This window comes from Silurus aristotelis, assembly GCF_946808225.1.
Source record: "Silurus aristotelis genome assembly, chromosome: 26".
In the NCBI taxonomy this organism is placed as follows: Eukaryota; Metazoa; Chordata; class Actinopteri; order Siluriformes; family Siluridae; genus Silurus; species Silurus aristotelis.
The window spans coordinates 553911-563094 of NC_139599.1; the positions used below are offsets into that span (position 1 = coordinate 553911).

Genomic DNA, 9184 nt, shown 5'->3' on the forward strand with positions numbered 1-9184 from the left:
TATTATTTAAAAAATGAGCATTTAATAGACTGATAAAATGATTTTCTCTGTATAATAATAATTATTCTCTTCGTTTCTCTCTATGAGGCCGTCACTAATTGCCCCTCAGTCAGGCGGTGATCCCTCGCTCGCTCTGATCTCAGAGAGAAGAAAAGCCGAGCGTCTGTCCCTCACTCACCCCTGAGGGAGGGCAGATGGTGGCCGAAGCCCAAAATTAGCACAAGAATAGAGAGAGAGATGAGAGGAGGAAATATGTGTGTGTGTGTGTGTGTGTGTGTGTGTGTGTGTGTGTGTAGAGCCGTCTGTCTCATTGACTGGCTGGCTGTCTCAGTTTCCTGCTTTCTTTCTCTCTCCACTTCTAACGTGTAGTGTGTGCATGTGTTAAAGAAAGACACATCTTGTTGTGTGTGTGTCTCTCTCTTGTGCTCTCTCTCTCTTACACACACACACACACACACACACACACACACACACACACACAACCTCTCTACAGCTTTCCAAGCGTCTGTGTCACCCATAATCAGCAAAGAGTGACTCTTTATGTCATGACATTTGTTGACATTCTAAGGAAGACAAACGATGATGGACAAAACAGAAATGACATCATGTTCTCCTCAGCCAATCAGCAGCCAGGAAGGGTGTGTGCGTTACAGTTCATTAAGATTCATAGCTGCACGCACACACACACACACACACACACACACACACACACACATACAAAGAGGGTTAGGGAGTTTGTGTCCTCTTCTTATCCTTTTTAATTCCTCCTCATCATTATGATGTATTTATTCAATGTTTATATGTTTATAAACTCCCACAATTACAGTAACAGAACGATGGAGACCTGCTCATGTTCTTCACCTTCTCCACAGCAGCAGCAGAAGGTTATCAGCTCGGTGCTGCCCTCTGTTGACTCAAACTCACACCATTACAACACACAGAGCTAGTCGCCGCCTAGTGGGCGAACTGTGTCAAAGCAGACTGGGATTTTAAACATCTGATTATTATAATACTGGTTTCACATCCTGCTCATCAAACATACTTACGATTTAGGGTTGAGCGATACTGCAAAATTTGAGGGCCAGTATTGCCGATATTGACACCGATACTTTTTACTTTTAAAAGCATGCCCTTGAACCTATATGTTGCTGTACTTTCCTGTAGAGGAGAGTCATGTGTCATGATTTATGAGGTTTTATGATTTATTACTGTAATTAACTGAATTTATGAAAATTTATTTTATACAAAATTATTATTAGAGAACAGCGAATGTTTTAAAACTAAGATTATGTTACGCATCTTTTACACTCATTTCAGCAGGTCTTCTTGTAATATTCCTGGTTCTTGGGGAGTCACCTTCAGTATGTGATTCAAGTCTAAAGCCTGAATAAAGGAGTCGCTTTTACAGTAAACACTAAAGAGATATTCAGTCATTTTCAGGTTTGAGGTGTATATTCCTGTCAAATTATTCATCTAGATAACAGATGTGAAAACATTCATATAGAACTAAAGTCCAAATTTAACCAGTCTGCTCCAAATAATCTGCAGTATCTAAAACTCTTTACTGAAACTGACATGGAGTAAAGAACCATTAACTAAATGACTGATCTCATCAGACCAGAATCGATCCGATACTTACGTTAGTATCGAAATTATTGATATTAATTAAAGATTAAAGATCAATCCACCCACCCCTACTAATCACTGTGTGTGTGTGTGTGTGTGTGTGTGTGTGTGTGTGTGTGTGTGTGTGTGTAACTACTTACTGTTGTAAGTTAGTTGTGAGACATTTGCATGAAGTAAGAAATCGGGGATGGAGGGATCCGTGGGGAGGGGGGGGGAATAAAAATGTAAATTAAAGTTAATAAAAACTTTTTTCACGTTTCTGTAACTCAGCCCTCACATTGTCACTCTGTAACTTCCGGTTGGAAATACAGATCATCATCATCATCATCATGAGCAGAACAGAAGTACTGAACTGGAGAGACTTCCTGTCTAGCATTAGCATGTTTTGCTAACATCCGCGAGCTTCAAGTTAGAGTGATCTGATTTAGTGAGCGTGTAATCTAATTAAGAAGCCGAAATCAATGACGTCACTCCTTCCTTTCTTTAAGCGTATCAATAACGTTTACATTTGCGGTATTTAGCCACGCCCACGTGCAAAAAACTATCAAAGTTCAGCTGTCACAACTTCACACACTTACACACTTACACACACACACACACGCGCTAGAGCGGTTTACAAACCAAACGCTCACGTAAACGGCCTCATTAACACACCAGACGGCCACGTGTCTGTCTGTGTGAAAGTTCTCGCGCTTCCGCCTCCTGCCGTCAATTTCAGTGCTTTGAAGTTTACAAATCTCGCGCCTCCTCAGCGGGAGAACGGAAGCCGAGCCGCACACCTGATTTCATGTCCCCCACCCGCGTGTTTGCCGTTTGTCCACCGCACGCGCCACACTTTTACAACGGCTATTTCTTGTGTTCACACTTCCAGACCAAAACAACAAGACAAAGAACGTGCCATTCAACTGTTCACGTGATGCAGTTACGCATCGGGTAATAAAAAAGGGGGGAAATGGGATCCCAAAAATAAAACCTTGTCGCGCGCTCTCCGGAACCCCTTTGATCTCTAACCACATGGCGCGCTGCGGGCGCGTGGCGGCCTTTTGTGCGGGGTTTTCACGCCTCGCGCGCGTTTATTATGCATATTTATGCAGCACGAGCCAAAGACAAAAAAACCCTAAAGAACCACGCCCCCTTCATTGATGCTGTAAGGTGCACGTGCCACAAAAATACAGGAGAAACACCGGGTGTGTAATGGAATGTATTTATTTCTGCCTTCAGCATATACATTTTATACATTATATCTAATATACACACAAATATATATCCAAGATTTGAAAAAAAATAGTTTCTTTAATAAAGGAATGAAGTAAATAAATTAAAATGTGCAAAAGCAGTGGAGAAGCATTTCTACTAATCATTTCTCATTTATACACTATTTACATGTTTAACTCTATAATCTGTTCTTTCTTTTTACTTTCTAATGAGTGTGAATTATTCATAAACTGAGTTATGAAGTGTAAAAAAGTTAAATTGTGTTCTGAACACTAAATAAATATCTTCAAATAAAATGGTATTACACAAGCCCGATAATAAACAATAACGTGTGTGTGTGTGTGTGTGTGTGTGTGTGTGTGTGTGTGTGTGTGTGTGTGTGTGTGTGTGTGTGTTTGAGTCTCTCAAGGCCACGGCCTCCACACACACTGTCTATGGACCGACTGTGAGCTGGTGATGGTTGTGGGTCGTGATGTACCAGCCGTGTTGTTGTTGTTGTTGTTGTGTTGACGCAGGACAGTATTGGAGTGTGTTGGTGTGTGTCTCAGTGGGATCCTGTACGGGTGTGAGAATGTGAGTGTTTGTCTCCTCACACACTGCAGTCCTTGTGCGATGTGACTCACATCTCTGACCCCGGGTCTCTGTGGACGGCTCAGGCAGCGATACAGGGATAAGGACAAGGAGTCACACAGGCCTTGTGTCTCGCGCTCCTCCTGCAGGAACCGAGCTGCTTTCTGCAAACACACCGAGAACCCATCCAGGAACTGATGACGTTCTGACAAGGACTCATCTTCTGCTCTGGGTTTCTTGGCCTCGGTGATGGAGCTCTGCAAGAAGAGAACTGTGTGTTCAAGGATCTCTGCTTTTTCCATACGCTTCTGAGATGCAACCTGGAAAAGGGAAATGAGATTTAGACCATGTTACGTGCACGCACACACACACACACACACCACACACACACACACATAAAAACCAGGTGGAAGTGACAGGTTTGCGTCTCACCTGTTGCTCAGGGCTTTGCAGGAGTAAAACCCGTAGGTTCTCCAGACTGCGGTTCATTCGTTCTCGCCTTTGGCGCTCAACCTGAGGCTTCAACAGCTGTGAGGAACAGAGAAACAATCATCAGTAAAGGTTCTGCTAAACTGTTCTCTCCTTGTACGCTCTCAGAAATGAATCATTCTTCAAGTCTGGTCTCTGAGTTTTATTATTCATGTAGATATAAATATATTAAATTATGATCCAATTGTGTACTTTTGAATCTTTTTTCACTTGTACATCATTCAGATGAAGATCTACACAGAGTTCATTCTTCTGAGAATGGCTTCTTATTGGTATGATTTTATAATTACTGTCAAGTTTCTGTCATTTATTCCACAACATTAAAGAGAAATGTATGGAAGTGCTTACCTTTCTCTCCTTTTTCAGTCTCTCCATTTCTTCAAACTGGTTCATGGTTGCTGTATTCCAGAACTGTCTCTTCATAAAAACTCAAATAAAAGTCCAGAAAACGTTCAGGTTCTCGACTCCAGCGCTGCTCCAGGTTCTTCTCTGATCAGTGGGAAGATGTTTGGTGAAGTGAAGTGAAGCTCAGGTATTAATAGCCTTTCAACCCGGCCGTGTCACAAAGCCACGCCCACACCCGACCTCCTGACTAATCGGTGACCCGTATGCTAATTAGTGCGCGACCACCAACACTGGTTTTAATAAAGCTAAAAAAAAATACAGTCAAATAAATAATTTATACATTTAAATTATACTTAAACAAAAGATAATAATCTGAATAAATGATGTTTTATTATAAAATAGTCGAATAACAAGTAAAATGACAAAAGTGTAATAGTTCAATAATTATATTTCATATATTTTGTTATTTTGATGAATTTTATAATAAATAAAACTTAAATTTTCGCAATTTCATAAAATCGTGAATAAATAGAATATTACATAAAGATTAGTTGATGATGTAATAACACGAGTGGAGTTCAGTGAGTTAGATTTTTGGCACGTGTGTGTGTGTGTGTGTGTGTGTGTGTGTTTCTGGACTGATGGATTGCTCTTGTTGTCAGAAACCCATTCACACCTTCATGAGACAAAAGCTCAGAAGAAAGAGCTCAGAGAAGAAACCTGCTTCTCCACATCTCAGTCACTGATACATGCAGAATGTTTTAAATTCAGAACTTCTGCACACCCAGACTGCATCCTGATCACATCAGGGTCTTCGCAACATTGCTCAAATCCATCTCTTTATTATTCCAGAAGATGGATCTTGGAGCGTGAACTCACGTGACCTTTAAACACCTTACACACGTGACCGTGTTGTGTCCTGGAATGAACTAAATGGTATTTTAGAAGAAATGTTCTCCAGGTGCTGTTGGAGGTGACGTGCTGGGACTGAAGCTCTCACACTACACACAGAACCTCACAACCTGCTGTATTTCCTGCCAGAATCTGCGCGTCATTAAGCGCGACCCCCAAGACCCCCACGTTCATACGTTGTTTGTTTAATAATAAGGAAATTAATCTACACTTTCGGTCACATAATAATGCACGTGAGGGCTGAGTGTTATTGATGCTGATGATTGTATATGTAGAGAGAAGATTAAGGAGCAGACTGCGCGCGGGCGTGAAAGTGGTGTCCAACTGGGGAGGTGTGTGTGTGTTTTAACAGTCATCCACAGGGCACGCGCAAACATCGCTGCGTGTAACAGCATTAACGTGAGTAAATAACAAACACATTCACACTAAACTTCTCATTTCGGCTTCTTTTTTTTAATCTCTCAGTGTCTCATTTTTATTGATCTAACTCGTTTCTTGGTATAAAGTGTGATACTCAAAAGTACGAAGAGATTCTCCGCGCGTGCTCACGCCTCTCTGATCACCGGGGGCGCGTGCCAATATGCACTTCAATAGGTGAGGAGGTGAAGCGTCCACGTGCGCTGGCGTGTTCTAATGCAAATGAGGAGAAATAAGGAAAAGGTAAACACGCACGAAGCCAAATAAAGATTATATTATATTATATTATATTATATTATATTATAGTAATCACACCTATAATAATGTGTGTAAAGGTAATGTAGTGTATGCAGCAGTATAATGATATATAGAAGTCAGTGAGTTTATGATGAAATGTAATTATATTAAAAGTTTCTTTCAAATCACTTCATTTCCACTCACTGAACAATCTGTTTAGCACTGCGCATGCGCGTGTGCTTTATTTCACTCTGATTTCACGCTCATGATGGCTGAAGAACATCCCTGTATCTGCGGCACAACTTCAGCTTCAGCATTGCGTTGTACAACACAGTTTGAAGTGTAGCGCGTGCGCGCGCGCGCTGTGATTGTAATCAAGCTTTTTGTCACCAAGTTGAGAAAAGTGGACCGTGTCTGGGAATGCAGTTTGTGGTTTTTCCCAGGAGCTGAGTGTGTGAGGTGATGTGCATGAGGTGTGTGTGTGTGTGTGTCTGAGGTGTGTGAGATGTATGAACTTTAGCAGGTAATAAAGCAGAGCTGGAGGTGTTTCTGTTCTCAGAGTGTAGATGAGAGAACAGAGACGTGAACACATTCCCAGGGCAACACTGCATGAACTCCCTCTCCCTCTCACCACACACACACACACACACACACACACACACACACACACACACACACTTACATTTACTTTTACATTGATGTCACTTGGCACGCGCTTATCCAGAACGACTTACGGTTATGCGTACAGTAATTACAGTGATATTCTCAGTACAGCTGAGCGCAGAAAACAGCAGTAGTTTGGTGGTGCTTGGACTTGTGTGAGCTACCCCACACACACACACACACACACACACACACACACACACACACACACACACACACCAGATTGCAGCAGATTTTTCTTTTTTAGTGTTTTGACTCTGGTGCATAGCCGGACTAAAAGTCATCATTAAACTTATTAACTTGAACTAAAGACAAGCTGTGTGTGTGTGTGTGTGTGTGTGTGTGTGTGTGTGTGTGTGTGTGTGTGTGTGTGTTAGTTCGCGCGCGTGCGTGTCAGGCTGGGAACGGGTCTGGTCTCGCGCCTCTGTCTTAAACGCACGAGAATAAAAACACTCGTGTTTATTACCTGTCAGAATTAGCGCGTCATTACCTGCGTTCCCACGCGCACTATCTACTAGTATACACACACACAGTATACACACACACACACACACACACACACACACACACACAAAATATAATGTAGTATATGCAATATTATAATAATCTATTTTTATAAAAGTCAGTAAGTGTGTGTGTGTGTGTGTGTGTGTGTGTGTGTGTGTGTAAAATAGTTTGGCGGGGGAGGGGATCGATGGGGGGCACCATCAGCGCGTGCTCACACCTTAGAAAACAAGTGGCCTCGTGTCAGCTTCACACCTCGGACACGGCACGCGCTTTACAGACGGCGCCTCATTGGCTGCTGAAGCATGCAGCAGGGTGATGAATGCTAAACCATAACCCGAGCCATTTAATGATAAACAAAAGCCATCCAAATGTCTGAGGGAGGAGGAGGAGGAGGAGATGGTGACCAATGTCTCCTCGCACCTCATTTTTAACAAGCGCGCGCACTCAACGTTTGGCGTCACCTTCGCACTAACACCTTTCTGATTCTGCCCTCGGCGCCTGCCCTGACGATTTAGCTAAAGGCGCGTGGGAACGTTACACACGCCAAAGATACAACGTTAAACACACCCTGAAGCCCAAACATCTCACAGGTCATTAACCAATGCGCAAGGTGCGAGAGAGCGCGAGAGCGGCGTGTTCCCATAGCAACACTTCTGCAAACACAGACACTATGAAACATTTTTTGAAACTCTGTAAAAAAGAGTTAAAGTTAAACGGTTTAAAAATAATAATATTTTATGTTTTATATCATATTTAAAAATATGTATGTTTTCAGTTTACTTTGCCGTCAACGATCACGTGACGATGAAACCACTTCTCGTCGTGTTGGAGGCTCCTCCCTCGACCCCAGGATGGAGCTCATCACCGTTGGTCTGTTTCCGCAATACAGCGATGGTGTTAACGAGACGTGTTAAGACCATCACACGTTTAAAAGTGTGTGTCGAGGTGTGTGTGCTCTCACCGCATACAGGTAACTTTCCCACGAGAACACACACACACACACACACACACACACACACACACACACACACACACACACACACACTTCTTTCTCTCTTTTCTGTCTTTTTCTTCCTGACCTGCAGCCTGGTGTGTTCAGAAGAGTATTTTGCAGTAAGATTTTTTTTGTCCTCGTGTTTATGTGCAATCATTTATCAAGGTATTAAATCCGTGCAGGTGATTAAGTGCGCATGCGTGGGATCTCTGGGTTCTGAAGTGACAAAGTAATAAACCAGTGAGAAGAGATTTCATTCTCATGCGTTAGTGAGAGAAGTGTGAGTGAGAGAGAGCTCAGAGAGTGTGTTCACACACACACACACACACACACACACACACACACACACACACACACACACACACACACACACACACAGAATCTTAGCCCAGTTCATATAAAATAATGAATGAAAAATGCAGTGTAGAGAGAAGAAGTAAAATATTAACGTAAAGAAATAAAACCAAATGAGACTGTGGAGGAATTACAGGGTGTAATTACAATAAACTGTTAAAGATCAGAAAATATAAATACAGTAAACAGGTGAACTGTGTGTGTGTGTGCGTGTGTGTGTGTGTGGTTGTGTCTCAACAACTCAACATTTGAGTGTCAGAAATCCTTTATAGATGATTAAATGGGTCTTTGTGAGAACTTGACGCTGCGTTTGTGTTTATGAAACCTGTTTCTGAGTCTGTTGTTCTTCATTCTCTGCTGGAGATGTCGTAAGTACAGGTTGTCAAGTCGTGCATGTGACTAAATTGATAAAAACAGAGTCAAGGTCAAGTAAGGTCATAAGTGTCATTTATTACTTGCTGTGTAAAATACTGCTATAAACACTAAACTGATCAACATGACTATTGATTATAGAAAATAATAGCCACAATAGCCATTAGCCATTTACAGTGAGATATGAGATGAAAAGGAGACGAGGAGATGAAAGAATAAGATGAATACAAGAAGAAATACAAAGATGAGTTGAGTGAAGATGATGAGATAAGATATTTTGCCATGACGTGTAAGATGTGAAGATCTCATCACACATTGCTAAGCTAAGAAACATGTTGTTTATATCTGATGCAGAGAAGCTCGTCCATGCGTTCATGACCTCCAGACTGGACTACTGTAATGCATTACTAGGTGGATGTCCTGCATCATTAATAAACAAGCTTCAGTTAGTTCAGAATGCAGCAGTCAGAGTTCTCACAAGGT

General features: G+C 41.9%; 1 protein-coding gene across 1 annotated transcript; it reads right to left on the minus strand.

The window, feature by feature from the left end:
* Window positions 1-2814: 2814 nt before the first annotated feature.
* her7 (hairy and enhancer of split related-7) lies at window positions 2815-4426 on the minus strand. Its single transcript, XM_083532153.1, has 3 exons — window positions 4249-4426; window positions 3844-3939; window positions 2815-3731 (listed from the first exon to the last, which is right to left on the minus strand). The coding sequence occupies exons 1-3, from the start codon at window positions 4321-4323 to the stop codon at window positions 3246-3248; spliced, it is 657 nt and encodes a 218-aa protein (XP_083388279.1). The 5' UTR covers window positions 4324-4426; the 3' UTR covers window positions 2815-3245.
* Between the last annotated feature and the right edge of the window lie 4758 nt (window positions 4427-9184).

Excerpts from the sequence above, each read along its gene's own strand:
- her7 (XM_083532153.1), bottom strand. The coding sequence starts at position 4,323 with ATGAAGAGACAGTTCTGGAATACAGCAACCATGAACCAGTTTGAAGAA. Across the intron at positions 3,940-4,248 it reads GACTGAAAAAGGAGAGAAAG|CTGTTGAAGCCTCAGGTTGA; the intron begins GTAAGCACTTCC and ends TGTTCCTCACAG. Across the intron at positions 3,732-3,843 it reads TGCAAAGCCCTGAGCAACAG|GTTGCATCTCAGAAGCGTAT; the intron begins GTGAGACGCAAA and ends TCCCTTTTCCAG.